General features: G+C 38.0%; 1 protein-coding gene across 3 annotated transcripts in view; it reads right to left on the bottom strand.

Moving 5' to 3' along the window:
• Window positions 1–387: 387 nt before the first annotated feature.
• LOC124260208 overlaps window positions 388–19,495 on the bottom strand; it is a 71,616-nt gene continuing 52,508 nt past the window's right edge. For 2 of the 3 annotated variants that reach the window (XM_046694471.1, XM_046694473.1), the window contains exons 8-14: window positions 10,864–11,005; window positions 8,296–8,379; window positions 6,677–6,736; window positions 4,886–4,982; window positions 4,249–4,364; window positions 3,158–3,321; window positions 388–1,870 (exon numbers count right to left, since the gene is read on the bottom strand). In XM_046694471.1, coding sequence (XP_046550427.1) covers window positions 1,735–1,870; window positions 3,158–3,321; window positions 4,249–4,364; window positions 4,886–4,982; window positions 6,677–6,736; window positions 8,296–8,379; window positions 10,864–11,005 — 799 coding nt within the window. In that variant the 3' untranslated portion in view covers window positions 388–1,734. The remainder of the gene's footprint in view (window positions 1,871–3,157; window positions 3,322–4,248; window positions 4,365–4,885; window positions 4,983–6,676; window positions 6,737–8,295; window positions 8,380–10,863; window positions 11,006–19,495) is intronic. The other variant, XM_046694472.1, reaches the window with a different exon arrangement.

Here is a 19,495-nt window from a genome sequence, read left to right as displayed (position 1 = left end):
ATTGGTTTCGCTGCCTGTGATTCATGCGAGGTATGGTATATGTGTGTAGTAGATGCTGTTGCAACTTCAGTAATAGTTAAGTGTTTGACTCAAGAGGCACGTTAATATTTAAAATTTGCTGAGAGAAGTATGGAGAACTTCAAGTTTAACCTGCAATGTTAGTAATGGTGATCTTTAGTTTGTAAAGCATGTGAGGGGCGGTGGGGTTCCCTAGTGGTTAAAGCTTTCACTCATCACGTTGAAGACCTGGTTTCGATTCCCCACATAGGTACCCACTCACCCTGCTGATCTATATGATTGACATATGCCATATATATCTGACTGATGTATCTACTTTAGAGTAGTATATAAACTGTACCCACAAAAATACACAACAAAAGACAGTCGTTGCTGTTCAATGAGTTTATCTATGAAGCATGATTCTTGCACATCTGGATGATGATGATGATGATGACAGCTGTCCATATGAACAATTGAATGAATGTACCATTTTGGATTCACATTTGTCTAGTTAACAAATCACTGAAGGAATAGAACCATAGATTATGTAATACATGTATTTGGGATTATACTTTCTCAGTAAAGTACAGATTCTAGTACTTTTGTTGCCTTGAGTCCAATCTGGAATTTGAACCCACACTCTGAGCCAGGCACCTTATCGCCAAAACAAAGAGTGAGCCATCTAACCCACTCAGCCACTGCAGTTTTCGCAATGTATCAAGGATCCGCTTTCAGTAACATATGCTGTAGGTTTGTCTTTGTCAAATTATGAGACTTGATCAAGTACAGTAAGCATCTAATCCTTGTTTATAGGAATTATCTAGTTAATGTGTCTCAAAATGAGAACATTGTTGTTTAGCCTTCAGTGGATCATCACTGGGTCATCTTGATCATGTCATCAACATTGTGTCTAAAGTTGCCAGTGTGTAATCCATAGCATTACCATCATGTTGTCATTATTGTCATTGTCAACTCGATTGTGTCATTGTGTTATTGTTGTAGTGTCATTGTGTCATTTCCATTGTCATCATCATTGTGTCATTGTTGTTGTGTCATTACTGTGGGCAATACTGTGGTCATCTTTATGTCATTTTCACGGTGCGTTTACTTAAATTCCTAGTCACAGCCTCATACCAATACTCTTGAGATAGTCAAATATGTCGTGCTTGGTGATTTTCCCACAAATATCAAACAGAACAATAATAAAGCAAAACTTTGAAATCTCATCCTGATTCTTTTAGCACATATTGAAGGTCATCGCAAGTCTCTTGAGGTGTCTTCATATGCCCATCCAAGTCTGTGTCCAATTGCACCAGACAATACAAGGGAGACAACCCAGACAATACAAGGGAGACAACCCAGACAACACATTTCACAAACAACCAGTCAGACAGTTGATGAGACCAGTGACTTGCCATTATCACAGACAACACCAAACTGGTGTGTTAAATAAATAAATAAATATATCACATGATAATATATATGCGTGGATAACAAGCACAGGACATAGAGAGATCAGCTTCCAACCTGAGGTTGTCACAATTCTCCAATCTCCATTTTCGGACATGGAAGTATTGCAATTCCAACACCAACATTTCCCCTGAACTTGTTGAATAGCGTCACATTTGTGTAGCTGTAGACATTTATACAATATTTCTGTCCTTGCTCAAACTCATCATTTCATTATCATAATTGCTGTAGTATGAAGGTCAAGGTCACCTATAAATTTCAAGGTCATCCAAGCGACTTCAACATTTTCTTCACAGGCGGATTCACATTGACTCCATGAAACTTCCAATCCAATGCACAGAAGTCTGCACACTCAATCTTTTCTCTCTGGAACTCTGGTAGCTCGGCTGTGTCCTCAGTCCTGGAACAAAACAAGGAGAGATTGTTTGAAATTCTAGGATTTTTTCTTTGCCTTTTTATTAAATGAAAAAAAAAATCTGTCAGCTGACTTAGTGATGATGTCCAGCCAACAGATGACCATCCATGTTATACCAACTGGCATTAAAGGATGGTGCTTGTTGTTGACTTGCCTGCTGGCCTTCAATCATTCAGTTCAAGCTGCTTCCATGATGTAGCGTACAGAGTGTCTGTCTGAGAGCAGAAAGTTGGTGGTTTGATCCACACACATCAAAAGATATTAAATGATGGTACTTGTTGTTGCCCTGCCTTCTGTTTTATTTTATAATTATTTATTGTTACAATTTTTATATAAACGTATATTTGACCACTTTTGCCATCTTAGCGATCTAGTGGGTTAAGTGTCAGTCCAGAAGGTCAGTGTCTTGAACCAGGTCATCGTCATGCCAACACACATTTTCATATGGTACTTCTTGTTATCCTTCCCAATTCTTGTTGGCTCAGAGTCCACATGTATCCCCCCTGGGAATGCCAGGGTCTATGACAGTTGCCACCTAGGACAATTGCCACCCAGACAATTGCCACTCAGGGGCCCGTTTCACAAAGCCCTCGTAGCGCTACGACTATCGTAAGTCAATGTTACAGTATAGGAGGTACAAATGCTACGAGAAAAGTTCGGACATGTTAGGCTTAAGAGGGCTTTGTGAAACAGGGCCCTGGACAATTGCTGGGTGGCATAATTCCATGATCATTGGTCCGAATCCCAGTTCATCACGATTATGTTTCTGGGTTGGTTGGTACCAACAGTGGTAAACGTATGAGACCTGCATCACCTCATGCTTCTTCCAACATTAAGCCCAGATGCTTTGAGATAGATGCATATATACAAAATGCCATACTTTGAGTTTGTTTGTTTGTTGTTTTAAAGCCACACTCAGCAATATTCCAGCTGTATGATGGCAGTCTGTGAATAATCAAGTCTGGACCAGACAATCCAGTGATTAACAGTACGCAAAACCTGTGACCCAATCCCTTTAATTGCCTCTTAAGACAAGCACGGGTCACTGAAGACCAATTCTAACACTCATCTTCATGGATTGAGTTTTAGAATTGGTTGTTAAATGTTATACTTGTTGGAGTTAATCTACAGAATGTCAACATAAAGGTTTTGTGATCACAAGAACGGAAACCGCAACAGTGATTTGTCAAACAGTCTTATACATAATGATATCCAACCAGATTGGCCAGTTGTATCAAGTGCTATGGATGATTAAACATGGAGATTACTCACACAAACTTGGGATACAGAATCCTCTCAGCGAAGGCTGCAACTCCACAGAACAGCTGGTAGTCGATGTTTGTCTCCTCATCAATCTCAAGCAGCTGACACACATCGGTAACCTCCTCCTTGCTGATAGTGTTCACCAGGACATCCTTCAGGGCTTTCTCTATGTCCTGCACAATACATGGAAACAGTGTATATGTGTTCTGCACAACACAAGGAAACAGTGTATATGTCTATATGTCCTGCACAACACAGGGAAACATTGTATATGTCCTGCACAACACAGGGAAACAGTGTATATGTCCTGCACAACACAGGGAACATTGTATATGTCCTGCACAACACAGGGAAACATTGTATATGTCCTGCACAACACAGGGAAACAGTGTATATGTCCTGCACAACACAGGGAACATTGTATATGTCCTGCACAACACAGGGAAACATTGTATATGTCCTGCACAACACAGGGAAACATTGTATACACATGAGGAACAAACATTGAGTGAATTTAGTTTTAACCCACTTTTAGCAATATTCCAGCAATATCACAGTGGGGGACACTAGAAATGGGCTTCGCATATTGTACCCATATGGGGAATCAAATCCGGGTCTTCAGCATGATGAGCAAACACTTTAACCACTGGGCTACCCTAGTCCTACACAACACAGAGAAACAGTGTATATGTCCTGCACAACACAGAGACACAGTGTATATGTCCTGCACAACACAGAGAAACATTGTATATGTCCTGCACAACACAGAGACACAGTGTATATGTCCTGCACAACACAGAGAAACAGTGTATATGTCCTGCACAACACAGAGAAACAGTGTATATGTCCTGCACAACACAGAGAAAAATTGTATATGTCCTGTAGTTTCTCAAATGACATTTTAGGAGCTGCAGCATCAATAAAACCAATCAATTATGACTTCCCTTTCCTTTCAATAGGATGTTTTGGTAGAGCTTCTAGTACCTTCATCAAACACGACCGAAACACTACAATTATACAGTCAACATACAGAGGTCAAGCACAGAGTATTGGTGATATATCATTCTATTTATCAACCAGGGCACACAATAGTCACTCACCTTGAAGGGGATGACACCTGTCTTGTCTCTGTTCTTGGAGTGTATTTTCTGGTAAAGTATATGGCGCCTGGAGGATACGACACAGTAGGTCCGCAGATAGTCCTGTGGGGTCATCTCTGGGAAAAACAGAAACAACACTGTCAGGTTGACTAACACTGTAGGCTAACACTGGCACTGTGTTTACCAACTTCAACTGGTGCAATGTTTACCATCCACCACTGGCACTAGATGTACCATCAACCTTGAGCACCATGTTTCCCATCTACCATTGGCACCATTTTTACCATCTATCATTGGTGCTATGTTTACCATCTTCAATCAGCACTATGTTTACCATTTATTATTTGGTGCCATATCCACTCTTAGGAACATGTCTACAGTTCACCTTTGGTGCCATATTTACCATCCACATTAAGCACCATTTTTACCATCTACATTAAGCACCATATTAACCATCTACATTAAGCACCATTTTTACCATCTACCACTGACAGTGTGTTTCCAATCCACAATTGGTGCCCTGTTTAGCATCTACCAACAGTAGTTTACCATTCCCCAACATGAATCCTGATAAAAGTTCCTGTAATTGTCATATACTAACAGAAAAAAGTAACTGTGCAGGATGGCGGTCACTTACTCTCGAGCACCTTCATGTCCATTGGCAGGGTGAATCGGCTGGATTGCTGAGACAGAGCTAGACGGCCAGTCAGCCATGAACTCATCCGCACGCGGTTCTGCAAGGGAGACAACTCTAGGTGAGTGTTAGGTTATCTACATGACAAATCACTCTGATCTCACAAAATCTATAGTTTCACATCTTCACATATGTTTAATCTTTTATTTTATCTTACGTTTAATTATGTACAAAATATTTTAATCATTTATTGAAAATAAATTAATTGAAAGACTAAGACGATTTTATGGGACTATATTTGTGTGTATAACCCACTTGTAAAATTGCAAAGAAATGTTTACAGTCAAATATGAAGTATAAGTATAAAAGTATACTGAAAGGCAAAAATAACTGTATTCATCATAGATGTATTTAAAAACTCCAAATGTGTACCAGAGTTTAATTTTGTTGTAAACAAACCAAACACTTTCTACAGAGTTCTCAATTTATACAATAACATTGTGCCATGCAGCTTATATTCTTTCTATAATTTACAGTGAAATGTCTGATTCTTTTCACTCATAATAGATGTACGTCAGTTTAAAAAGGATAGAAAATTTGAGATGGGGCACTTTTCTCAGCTAAACGGAATAGCACTGACTTAGTCCATCTTTAAAACTAGTTGTCATTCAAATACATAAATGACTGCGCTATCTGTAAAGCCATATCAATGTTAATCAGTATACAAAAATATATAAGGCCAAAAACAAATATGTGTGTTTACGGTTTCCCGACCGACCCCATCAATAAATTCCCAACCCTAATGTTTTTTTTGTTTTTTTAAGAGCAGGGAAACATTTTGCTATTCCAACAGTATGTACTCCCCAATGTTGGGCGCGACCATATGTGACCTGTGCTCACTTACTCTTGTTTTTCATAAATGTTGAATTTAGAAAGTGTTGACGCTTCAGTTATAAACAATTTTAACTGGTCTCCCCGCTTTTCTTTCAAAATTGGTGCCTGATATCACATAAATATGTGATTTTATGAAAAATATGTGAGTGCATTTAAAAAAAAAAGTAAGAAAAAAAAAATCAACCCTACCTACCGACCCTGTTTTATAATTCCATATACCCTAAACACACATATATTTGTTTTGGCCTAAGAATTATATGATCAGTTACTTTTGCCTTTGAGTATACATGTACACTGGCGAAAGGTTTCACTAACTCTGTGCTGTTATATTGCTGCTTGAAGGTAGTAAGTGTTTTATTGACAGTGTGATGATATATACCAATATTATTGCTGATATATATATATATGTATACACCGTTGCCGTGACCACTTCACAGTGAACGTTGACGACACTGACAAAACGAACAACATCATGAAACTATAATTGACATCCCTATCCACCTGTCAATCAATAAACAAATCAATAGCACTGGTTCAGCGAGTGAGACGATGGGCCGCGGTGCTGCAAGAACTAGTCTTTTCCAGCTATGTGGATCACACAAGGTTGCTAGGTGTTGTCTTTGGTATTGGCAGGGATATTTACAACATTGTTTTGCAAATAAACACATTGTGTCACCAAAATATCTATTGATGAACCTTGTGTGAAACACAAAGCTCAAAATATACCTTGTGTCATCACAACGTTCATAATTATCATAGGTTGGTATGTGAAAGTGAGTTTGAAGCTGTAAAAATCGTAGAAAGCATCATAGTTTGGAACGGTTTGAAGAAAGTGTGGGAGACGGTGACACTGGAATGGTGTATAATTGACACAAATGTCACATAAACAACGTCTATTACATTGTCGTATGAGTCTTTGAGAAGATCCATGTCAGACAGATCTGACACGCTGTTTGATGTCTGGCGAGGAGAAATGAACACATCACCTCAAATAAATTGTACAGAAACACCATCTCATGATGTGATGATATGATAATGTGTCACAATATAGCTAACCTCATACTGGTCTTTAATCAGAGCAGTACTCAGTGAATATGCAACATAATGTGGACCTATATATGACCACCATGAGGAATTAACATGTTGACTGACACAGGCACAAGTAACAAAGAATGCCAGGAGACGGATGTTTCTTGTGCCTATTTTGCCAACATGTGAAACTTGGTTTAAAATACCACTGATGTAGCTATGAGATAACTCGTAGTGGCAAATTCGGCCAGAATTGATACTACGAGTATACTCGTGATAGGCAGTCATAGGCAATTAAACATACAAATGCTAAACAAGAAAAGGTGTAATGATTGTATCAACAAGATTAAACATCAGATACCATATACACATACATATACATACATGTAAATAGACATAAAGACATACAGACAGACATATGGCCTCCCTAAAAGTGGACACACAGCACACCTGTTTTACCTTCAAAACATCAGGTTTTATACAGAATAGAATAGGACAGAATAGCTTCCCCTGACTGACACCAACATCAAAGCACTGTTACAACAACAGTCTTATCAAAGCACATTTTTGTTACTTCATCTGTGTTACACTAAGTTATAGCAGAAGGTTACAACTTTAACAATATACAGGTTTTTGACTTTGTCATTAAATCTGTTTGTTTTTTTGGTTAAAACTGCACTTCGCTAAGAACTCTCTAAACAGTGAGTTCAAAACAGCAATGAGGTTCTGCTGCTCACCTGATGTTTTTGCACCTTTGTACAAAGTATCTACACACCTTTCAAAAGTCAAAATGAAATGTTAAGATGGGTAAAAAACAAATACGATACATGTTTGTCTGAATTATACCCTGTAGGGTCTAGGAGATACAGCATCCTGGCGACAGAAGATGGAGCACTTCCATTTTGAATTACTTCACTACAAAAACAGTATCCTACTATAGGGCAGTGTATGAAATAAGCCAAAAACCCAGCCAGACATCAGGGCTGGTAACTTCAAAATGTTACAAGCCCAAAATGGATTTAACCAGACCAGACACCAAGATATGGTGAATTTACTCAGATGTATGGAATATCTAATAAAACGTACCAGACCATCAGGCTGGCTAGCTGTAAATTTAGACCATCCATTAGAAATCTAGCCCATCTCGGGTGGTCGAACGGGCCTTATTTCATACACTGTATAGGGTCAAAGAAATAATTGCTCAGCTTTTAGATGACAATGTCAGAAGAAGAGGAATGTACATATTTAGACATGGTTACATCATAAAACAAACTTGAGATTACAGCACAGACAAATACAGCAAAAACAGTGTAGTATATGTAGTAAAGGTAGACTAACTATCATGAACATTGACATATGAACATGTTACACAAGCAGAAAGGAACATATTTGAAGAGACTACACTATAAAGATGAGAAAAAAGGTTTTATTAAGAGCAATGCCCTGCCACCACCAACACATGAAGCAAGCACCATACAACACTGTTGTACCTTAGAGAGAGCATCGTCACTCATGCTGTCTGCATCGAAGTCAAACTCCTTGCGATGATCGCGCATTTCCTGCATCAACAGCTCCTACACATGCAAACACATGCACATGCATTGAAATAAACATCAGTGCTGTCAATCACCCCTGTGTGGGAACATGTCGGCTTGAAATCAACAAGAAATATCATCCATTGCCACTCGTAAATAAACCTTGAATCATTTCCAAACATCACCTTTGCATAATTTGCAAAAAAACTGTGGAAAACAAATTGTAAACTCCTTGTACCGTATATGACTGTTGATAAGCCAATCAGATATTTAAGCTTAAGTTTTAACTTGATAATAGAGATAAAATCAGATTTTTGGTTCATAAGTTGAACCACCAGCCTGCAAATCTTCCCAGTGTTATCCATCATCTGAAATAGTTTGTCGATTGAATCTTGTTGTTTAACACTGCACTCAGCAATATTCAAACTATATGGCAGTGGTCTGTAAATAATGGTCCAGTGATCGAATCAATCAATATGACATGTCAGCCAGTCCAGTGATCACCCGATCATCATGACAAGCATGGATTGCTGAAGACCAATTTTAAACCGAATCTTCATGGTTCTCATCAGAAATAGAATATCAGTAAATCTGTATTGAATAACATGAACTGAGAGAAAAATATATCTCAAGCCCTAAATATAAAATATAATTCCTGGCAGAACAAAAATGGTAAATCATCATATCTGGGGATGTTTGATCCCATTTTACATTTTCATTGACAAAATGTATCCTATCTTCAGCATCTGAAGCATTACAATTCAGTTTCCCACAAAGCACATACTTGTATAATAATCATACTTAATTACTTACTTTGAAAAATATAAAAGCAGTTTCATGAAAGTGTAACCTCTATTTAGACAATCCCTTTCCAGATCACTTCTGGTCCTCAAAATTGCCTTATCTACAGTCATATACTGTAATTAATTGCAAATTACTGATATTATGTAAATTTCATGCAAGAATCAATCAGAATACCAAGCAACGCCTGTCAGTAACATGCAATCTGTGACTGATCAATTTCGCTTTTCAGAGCATGCATATTTCTACAGAATCAATTATAATGCATATCTTATGCATTTGCCAAACTACATGCAGTTGACTAGAATAAAGGTTGTGTTTTGGTACTGAAATATTGTGACAACTGCAATCTTCTAAACCACCACAAACCTCCCTATCTGTCATTACAACCACTAGATCCTGTCAACAGACTGAAGAGCATCACAAGCCTGAAACCTGTCTGGTATGTTTACAGACTGATGTTTTCTCCGTGGAATTAAACTAATCAATGCAGTATAACAGGAGTCATTGATTCAATGATTTAAAGACTTGTGAATGCAGATACTCATTTAGAGCTCACTAAACATGTTGGCTTGACCTAGAGATTGTATAATATGATTTTCAGTCAACAGAAATTTTCATTTGTTTCTCAAAATTACAGTTTAAGAATTCCATGAACAGAAGTTAGGGAATGAAAAGGTAAGTGTGCTGTGTAGAACTGATACATTCTTATTTTCAATTTGGGCTGGGTGATTTAGCTTTATACGTGTTGTTTAATGCCATACTCCGTTATATGACAGCTCTGACACAGTAGACTGACTGACTGAGTTTGGCTTTCGCCGGCTTTTAGCAATATTCCAGCAACATCACGGCGGGGACACCAGAAATGGGCTTCACATGTTGTACCCATGTGGGGATTCGAACCCGGTCTTCGGCATGACGAGCCAACGCTTTCACCACTAGACTACCCAACCGCCCCTTACACAGAAGAGGGGTGGATGGGTAGCTTGAGTGGTTAAAGCGTTCTCTCGTCACACTGAAGGCCTGGGTTCAATTCCCCATATGTCTACAATGTGTGAAGCCCATTTCTGGTGTCCCCAGCCGTGATATTGCCGGAATATTGCTAAAAGCGGCGTAAAACTAAACTCACACACTTATAAAGCAGCTTGTAAAGAATTGATCACAGAATCACTGTAGAATGGATAGAATTGAGAACGAGAATGGTTTGGGCTTAGGTATAAAATACCAAGGTTAATGAGATGTTTGACAAAGGAAGGGTCTATATCTCCTTGAAACCAAGTCTGGACCAGGCAATCCAGTGATCAACAGCATGAGCATCAATCTACGCAGTTGGGATATGATGACGTGTGTCAACCACGTCAGCGAGTCTGACCACACGATCCCATTAGTCACCTCTTACGACAAGCCTGGGTTACTGAAGACCAATTCTAACCCAGATCTTCACGGGTAAATTAAAACAGGTGTCTGGAATGGTATTTTGCTGGTTGGGGGAGGTCTATAGACAATAAAAAGGAAAAAGAAAAGAAAATTCCATATGTCCTTGGAGCCTTCTTAAAAATGTATTGCATAATTAATACTACCATCATACAAGCTCAGTCGGTTGACAGGACTTAGCAAGGTGCTTTCTAACAGATCGGTCAACAGGATCTGCTGACTGGTCATTAGTATACACCTGAAAGAGATATTGTTGTATAAGTGACTCTGACAAGCATGAGGACTTACATTGAGATCAGAACGGAGGAACTCTGCCTCGATCTGCTGGCGCCGGGCTCGATCTGCCCTCTGTTCCCGAAGTTTGTCGTTCTTGCTGGAGGAGGGAAGATCCGGTACCTTGCTGTCAGCCTGGTGATTGTCAGCGTCAGTTCTGAAATGAACAACACAATGCTGAAATGTACAACAATAAACTGAAATGTGCAACACAACACTGAAATGTACAACACAATGCTGAAATGTACAAGCCAACGCTGAACTGTACAATAAACTGTAATGTACCACAATGCACTGAAATATACAACCCAATGTTGTAATGTGCAACACACTGAAATATAAAACAATACATCAAAATATACATCAATACACTAAAATGCATAACAATACAATGAAATGTACAAGAAATCACTGAAACGTACAAGGACACAATCAAACTTACAACAAACTGTGAAAAACACCAATGACCCAAGCTAGTTCGAAGAATACATGACTATGCTGAAACACACTGAAAGATGCTGAAAGACATGTAGGGTTTGAATGTATTCAGTGCTGCCCCGACAGGTTTTACATTTAACTGAAAATGCTAAATGTCATGTTCTTTGTGAAAGCAATTTCATCCAGAACGGACCTTCTGAAGTGTACTGCTGCTTCAAGGAGTGACAGTTTTATACTTCAATGACACCACCGTTAATGATGGTTGTACATGGTCACCCTGGATCAGTGCCAACACTTTGAGTTCAAACCGTCGTGTAAAATGATATTTCTCATAAAAGTTTTATAACATTCTATTCACTGTCATATTAGGAGCCAAAGGTAATAAATGTTTGATGTTTAACACAAACACTGGATCTCTTTGTGCTTTAACAACAATACCGTAACCTTCAGGGGACGTACACCCTCACAAACTAGTCTCTCAATAACAGATATATATTTGCCATACTCCTGTGTAAATAACTGTTTTCTTTAGTGATCGCTTGAACTAGGTATATTTGTACAGTACAACAGTAATACATGGACATAGAGCAAATACTGCCCCTTCGTTCATTCAGAGTACACTTGTATATACTGCTCATAAACACTTAGCTCAAGTGCACAATCATGATAATATGACACTTCACCTCCCCAGTAATATCAGAGTTCACCATCAAGATAATATTACAGATCACCATCATGATAATATTACAGTTCACCTCCCCAGTAATATCACAGTTCACCATCATGATAATATTACAGTTCACCTCCCCAGTAATATCAGAGTTCACCATCATGATAATATTACAGTTCACCTCCCAGTAATATCACAGTTCACCATCATGATAATATTACAGTTCACCTTGCCAGTAATATCACAGTTCACCATCATGATAATATTACAGTTCACCTCCCCAGTAATATCAGAGTTCACCATCATGATAATATTACAGTTCACCTTGCCAGTAATATCACAGTTCACCATCATGATAATATTACAGTTCACCTTGCCAGTAATATCACAGATCACCATCATGATAATATTACAGTTCACCTTTCCAGTAATATCAGAGTTCACCATCAAGATAATATTACAGTTCACCTTGCCAGTAATATCACAGTTCACCATCATGATAATATTACAGTTCACCTTGCCAGTAATATCACAGATCACCATCATGATAATATTACAGTTCACCTCCCCAGTAATATCATAGTTCACCTCCCCAATAGTATCACAGTTCACCATCATGATAATATCACAGTTCACCATTATGATAAGGTAAAAATTTACATGGGTTAAAAATGATTCCAAAACGTGTGTCCAGTACACACAAATATACAGAATGAAAACATAGAAAATAATATCACAGCTAGAGAGTCACACAGCAATATTCATGGAACCAATTTCCTGACCAATATATAGGTCTCATAATGAAATATACTATCCCGCCTTACAGCATAGTGGACTTCACAATTTCATCCCTTTATAGGGCCCCCAAATTACCTGCATGAACCATTCAGTCAAATATTGGGGGTCCCTGAAACCAACAACTTTGTAAGTCAAGGTAAAACCATGCTGAAATCAGAATCAGATTGAACCTATATCTGAACACAAACTCCTGAAGATAAGAAACATAGCAACTTGAACATGAACCTTCCATCCTTAATCAATAGTTAATGAAGCTGTCTAAACCTGCAGCCAAAAAATATGTATAACCTCAGACAAATGTATTCTATTTCATGGAATTTCATGTCAATATGGTAGGAGACAAAATGCATTTCACGTTAACATAGTCGAACCCTCTTAGTCAAATCTGCCCAAAACTCAATCAGATTGAACCTGTAACTGAACCATATTCTTAGGTTTCTAGCAAACAATCAAGAGACAGAACTCTGCAAAATTAACACCAGATCTTGAGACTGCTTTAGCTGCCAATACCCTCCACCTGACCCCAGCTGGTTTCCAGCACGACGTCACTTAAACCATACACTAAACCTTCCACAAACATAAGACCTGTAGTTTGGAAAGCTGTGAAAATATTTATAACCTCCACGTCTTATTCTAGAATTGTCTTTTATTCATTGCTGAACCAGCTTGAATCAATCTGAAGTTCAAACAAATGTGGCCGTTATTAGGGTTGTATATTGCGACTTGTTGACCATGTCATGGACGATTGACAGATGTGATTAATTTCACCTCAACTGCACTAACTTGGTGTGGTGTGAGTTGACATCAAACCAACTGAGGGGGTTACTGTAACCTTAGGGGCTGATTTCCTAACTTCCAACTACCTCAAATAATAACATAGTCTTTGTTTTTAACGCTTCACTCAGCAATATTCCAGCTATATGGTGGCGGTCTGTAAATAATAGAGTCTGAACCAGACAATCCAGTGACCAACAGCATGAGCATCGATCTATGCAATTGGGATACGATGTGTCAACGGAGACAGTGAGTCTCAGACCATCCGATCCTGTTAGTTGCCTCTTACATTAAGCATGGGTTTCTGAAGACCAATTCAAATCCGGATCTTCACAGGTATTGAAAACATTGGTACTAATTGTAGTCAAATTCAGTTTTCAAGTGTATTGGTTCTTTTTTCAGTATTATTTGAAAAATATGATAGAAACTATCAGCCTCTTTCTACTATGGTACAAATTCTGAGAGTGAGTGATTATTAGTTAATGTTGCTAGGCAATGCAGTCACATGATTGGGCAAGACACCATATTGTCTCTCATCGGAGTAAGATGCAAAAAAAATATAAAACAATAAAATGTTCATTAAACTACTGTTATAATGAACTCAAACGGACAAGTAATTCAAGCTCATTAGAACTGTAGTTGGTCATATGCATTTCGACTAAAATATACAGTAAGTTGCTGGGTCCAGAAAATCCGTTTGTTATATCATTCAGTTTGTTATAAACATGCTTGTTATAAACATAGTTTACTGTATAACACAAATTCTTCCTGGTTGTCTGTAAACAGCACAACACAGCAAATATATATTAACCTGCTTACAAATTATGCCAGTTGTGATACAAATGCATGTTAACATATAATCCTGTTGTATTATTCTTTCTTCGTGAATACAGTCATCAAAGTCAAAGCTTCATTAACCAGATGTAGAGTATCTGTGAGTGAGTGAGTGAGTGTGTTTAGTTTTATGCTGCTTTTAGCCATATTCCAGCAATATCAGGGGTGGAAATAACTTTAAAATTGCTAGTGTACTCCGGTACAGTGGCACATGTAAAATCACTTGCCCTGATAAGTTTTCCACTATACCATCCGTTTTCTTGTTGATTTTTTAAATAAACAACATAATTAACATTGGAAAGTCAACTGGACACCGTGATATACAAATTTGCTTGCCCAACAGAAAAAAACACTGGACTCGGACGTAGGGCAATGGGTTATTTCCACCCCTGAATATCACTGCAGGGGACACCAGAAATGGGCTTCACATACTGTATCCATGTGGGAAAATGAACCCAGGTCTTTGGCAAAACAAGAGAACACATAAACCAGTAGGCTACCCCAGATGACCATCATATGGACTTGTAGAATAATCCATGCTATCAGTTCAGCAATATTTTGATTTTACACCAGTGGAATCTTCTTTGGCAGAAAATTGAGACTGATGATTCTTTGGTTTTGACATTTTGAATGACAGACAGAAACAGCTACCTGCAATACATACCTTAGAGCTTGCTAGTTCCTTACTGTCAATATCCAAGTTCAGCAATAATCAGTAAAAACATTTTCAACCCAGCATGCACGAGACTGCTCAATGACTATTCATGGATCTCATGTTGATATCATGTCAATAGCACAGCTACAGCAGTTGGCAATGTCCACAATCAGAAAGCGTTGCCATAATCCGACATCTCACCGTGACCTTGGTGATATCCTTATCTCCATAACGACGCCATATGGAAAGGTACATCAGTCGATTGGTTATGATGAAATCGACATGTGTTAATTTCATGTGTTTTTCTGTGTTGACATTCTGTTTGATTTCAAGATTACAATTTTCCGTAAATTAATTTTGGCATAGTTTTCACTTAGATGGTCACTATGAACAGAAACTCCTGAAGATAAGAAACATAGCAACTTGAACATGTAACCTTCCATCATTAATTAATAGTTGATGAAGCTGTCTAACTTATTGTCCGGGTGGGTGAGCGGGTGGGTGGATAGGAGGGTGAGTGGGTGGGTCGGTGGGTGGTTAAATGGTTGAGTGAGTGAGTGAGTGAGTGGGTTGAGTGAGTGAGTGAGTGAGTGAGTGGGTTGAGTGAGTGAGTAAGTCAGGCAGTCAGTGAGTTAGTGAGTGAGTGGGTGAATGGGTGAGTGAGTGGGTCAGTCAGTGGGTGTATGGGTAAGTCAGTGAGTCAATGGGTGTATGGGTAAGTGAGTCAGTGGGTATATGGGTGAGTAAGTGAGTCAGTGGGTGTATGGGTGAGTGAGTCAGTGGGTATATGGGTGAGTGAGTGAGTCAGTGGGTGTATGGGTGAGTGAGTCAGTCAAACAGTGGGTGTACAGGTGAGTGAATGAGTCAGTCAGTGGGTGTATGGGTGAGTGAGTGAGTCAGTCAGTGGGTGTATGGGTGAGTGAGTGAGTCAGTCAGTGGGTGTATGGGTGAGTGAATGAGTCAGTCAGTGTGTGTATGATGGAGTGAGTGAGTCAGTCAGTGTGTGTATGGGTGAGTGAGTGAGTGAGCAAGTGTGACAGCTTGATGTGAGAGGCTTATAACCTTCTGGCGAAACTCATCAGCATAAATCTGACGAGACAACTTGTTGTCTGGATACCACATCCATGATTAGCAGATCCTTGACTTACAAAGGAAAACAAGAGAAAACTAGAGAATTTCAGTATTTATAACAGTTAAACTTGCAGCAAAAAATATTTATAACCTCAGACAAATGTATTCTATTTCATGGAATTTCAAGTCAATATGGTAGGAGACGAAATGCATTTCACGCTAACATAGTTGAACCGTCTTAGTCAATTCTTACAAAAATATTCCCAAACCTCATCAAAACAAAGATATTTTCATTCATTTCATTCCACTTTTTCAAAATTTTGCAAAGTGTAAAATAAGAAAAATAATCTATCTGGCCAAAACACAAATTTCTTGTTAAAACCAACACAAACAACAAAGAGAACATAAATATTCACCTGCACCTACCTCTTAGATCAGAACAAACCCCATAAACTAAACAACAATGTGACCTTACACCTCCACTTGTTCTGGGACCAAATCTATCGATTATTTGTCTACAGCTAACAACAGCGTACAATGATACCCTTGTCACAACAGGCTTAAAGGAGCCCACCTGAGTGTGACGTGCCGCGTTATGAGCCCACTTTCCCTCTGTGTAAGCTACTTACGATACAGAGATAGCACTGTCAGGGTATTCCACCTGTCTGCTGTGACCCCGCCCTAATACCAAGCTTCTTGAAGGGTTCAAGTCTAACACTGGTATTATAGAAGTATCAGTCATCGGCGCCAGTTAAATTGGTATCTGAAGAATTGTTTTGTTGTCAGGAACCCTACATTCATTCTGCCCCTAGATTTCTTCTTTATTGTTTTTTATTGATTGTTCTTGTAAACAAATGACTTCATTTTGTTCTGAAGAATTAATTAATTTCTTATTGAGCTAGGACATGGAAGAAAATGAAGTTCTATTTAAAATGACATTGATCAACAATTTCAATCTTGTTTAAATAGAATTTATATTCTTAAGGTTCATTTAAACATCTAAAGATCAAGGAACCAAACTGGTACTGATTGGATCAATTTGTTTTCAGGGTTGTTACTAGTGGTGTTCCGATTAATTGAAATAATCGAAAATTGGTCGCAGTGACCAAACGACCAAGCAATTGATCACATTTTCTCATAATTGAACATAAACGATTTTGGAACTACTGTTTTAGTCTTTGAAATACTGGACAATGGAACATATCGTAGAAGTTGTCAGGGCCTGGAAACATGTTTATTTCTTAGAAAACTCACTTCACTGACTGAAAAGTCATGACTGAATATTTCTCTAAGACTCCAGGAAGTTTATGTTCATGATATATTAGTCATCACTTTAAAGTAACAAGTTGCATCATGTTATACATATCTGCAATAACAACCTGGAAAGGAAAATCTGAAAAATGACGCTAACGATGATTGTTCGTTGGTAATGAAGCAATAATCAATTGTGAGATTTCAACTAATTCCCAACACTAGTTACAATTCATATTGCCTTAATTAAGTCTGTATCTTGAACATATCGTCGCGATATGATCCAACTCAAAACAAATTATAACCTCATTCTTTCATTGAAATATGGGAACATGAAATAAATCTGTGGCCCTTCAATAAATTCAAAAGTACATTCATAATTCCAAACTTAGTGTTCTTGAAAGGCAAATTGAAAATAAATGAAACATTCTTCAAAACTGCAAAAGTATTTATTGTATTTTGAGCTTTGTATCATTTTAACATTTCATTTAAATAGTGTATTTGTGATATTGTATTTTACCTCTAAATTTTGACATTTTATTTCAACATTGTCTTAACTGCAGTCATGTTAAATTATGTTATTTTTTGGTTTGTTGTTTAATGCCATACTCAGAAATTTTCCAGCTAAATAATCGAGACAGGACCAGACAATCCAGTGACTGACATCATGAGCATTAATCTACGCAATTGGGATAAGATGTGTGTCAACCAAGTCAGCAAACCGACCACCCGATCCCGTTGCTTAGCCGCCTCTTTCGACAAGCATATGTTGTTTAAGACCAATTGTAACCAGGATCTTCACGGGTATGTTAAATTTTGCAGTAAAGATTTTTCCTCCATATTAGCCTTGTTATAAGTGAGATACAAGCCATACTCAGTGCTCAGACACACCTGGTTGACTGCATGTTGATTGTTGTTCATAATATCAATCACTGGATTGTCGAGTCCAGATTTAATAATCTACAGGCCACTAAGATATAGCTGGAACATTACAGCATTAAACAACAAACAAAGCCTATCCAAGCTTCAATAGAAGACTGACTGACTGACTGAGTTTGGTTTTACGCCGCTTTTAGCAATATTCCAGCAATATTCCAGCAACATCAAGGCGGGAGACACCAGAAATGGGCTTCCATAGAAGAATATAATTAGAATTTGGTGATAAAAGTGAAAAAATGTATATCATTTTCATGACTGTCATATTTGTGGTGTACAATGCATTGACATGATAATGAACTGAAGTTTCAGGCAATGTATAGTGATGCCACTGAACAGGTAGTGTCTATATATCATGTACATTTCTCCATGAAATCTACAACCATACAACATGCAAGCCACATTCCTGCCTGGGGCCTATCCTATTGTGTGTGTTAACCAAAATAATGCTTTGTGTATGTTGCCACAAGGGGGTTCGAATCTGATTGTCTGGGGACAGATAAGCACGTCAATTTCAGGTGTTGATTTCACCTGGATGTGAAATCAATGGTTAGGGAAATGAAATGTACATGAATATGCTCAGAGGGGTCAACAGTGAGACGAAATGGATCTGAAACTGACATTGTGTCCGTGGGGTAACTGATACACTTTGTGTGCGTACACCACATAATCACTGCGGGGACTTGATCAGTTTCATGATAAAATGAAATGAACGTTTCGCAGGGAAGTGGTGATTTCACTTATGAGTGAGTGTGAGTGATTGAGTTTAGTTTCACAGCACTTTTAACAATATTCAAGCAATATCACAGCGGAGGACACCAGAAATGGATTTCACACACTGTACCCACGTGGGGATTCGAACCCTGGTCTTTGGGGTGACAAGCAAATAACCACAAGGTTACCCGAACACAACTTAGCAAGTAACTGGTTAAATGCTGTTTATTTTATAGCTACTTTTTCTTCATATCTTATTTAGATTTTTCGGATATTTAATTTTAATTTTTGTTTTAATTTGTAAAAGATTAAAACAAGCAATCGCATTATATTCAGGGTTTTTCTTTAATATTCATGATCTGAATTGTATACTGATATCTATTTATTTGAAACTTTTCAACATACAATGTAATAAAAAAACATAGTATTGTATGTAATACATCATTTCAAAAAGGAAGTCAATTATAAACAAGGCATACTTCTGGAGGTGATTTATTTGTCTGTTA

The sequence above is a fragment of the Haliotis rubra genome, unplaced genomic scaffold, assembly GCF_003918875.1.
Source record: "Haliotis rubra isolate DU_JTF1 unplaced genomic scaffold, ASM391887v1 Scf754, whole genome shotgun sequence".
Lineage (NCBI taxonomy): Eukaryota > Metazoa > Mollusca > Gastropoda > Lepetellida > Haliotidae > Haliotis > Haliotis rubra.
The sequence above is the reverse complement of the archived record's forward strand: the minus strand, read 5'-3'. Positions and strand labels throughout refer to the sequence as shown.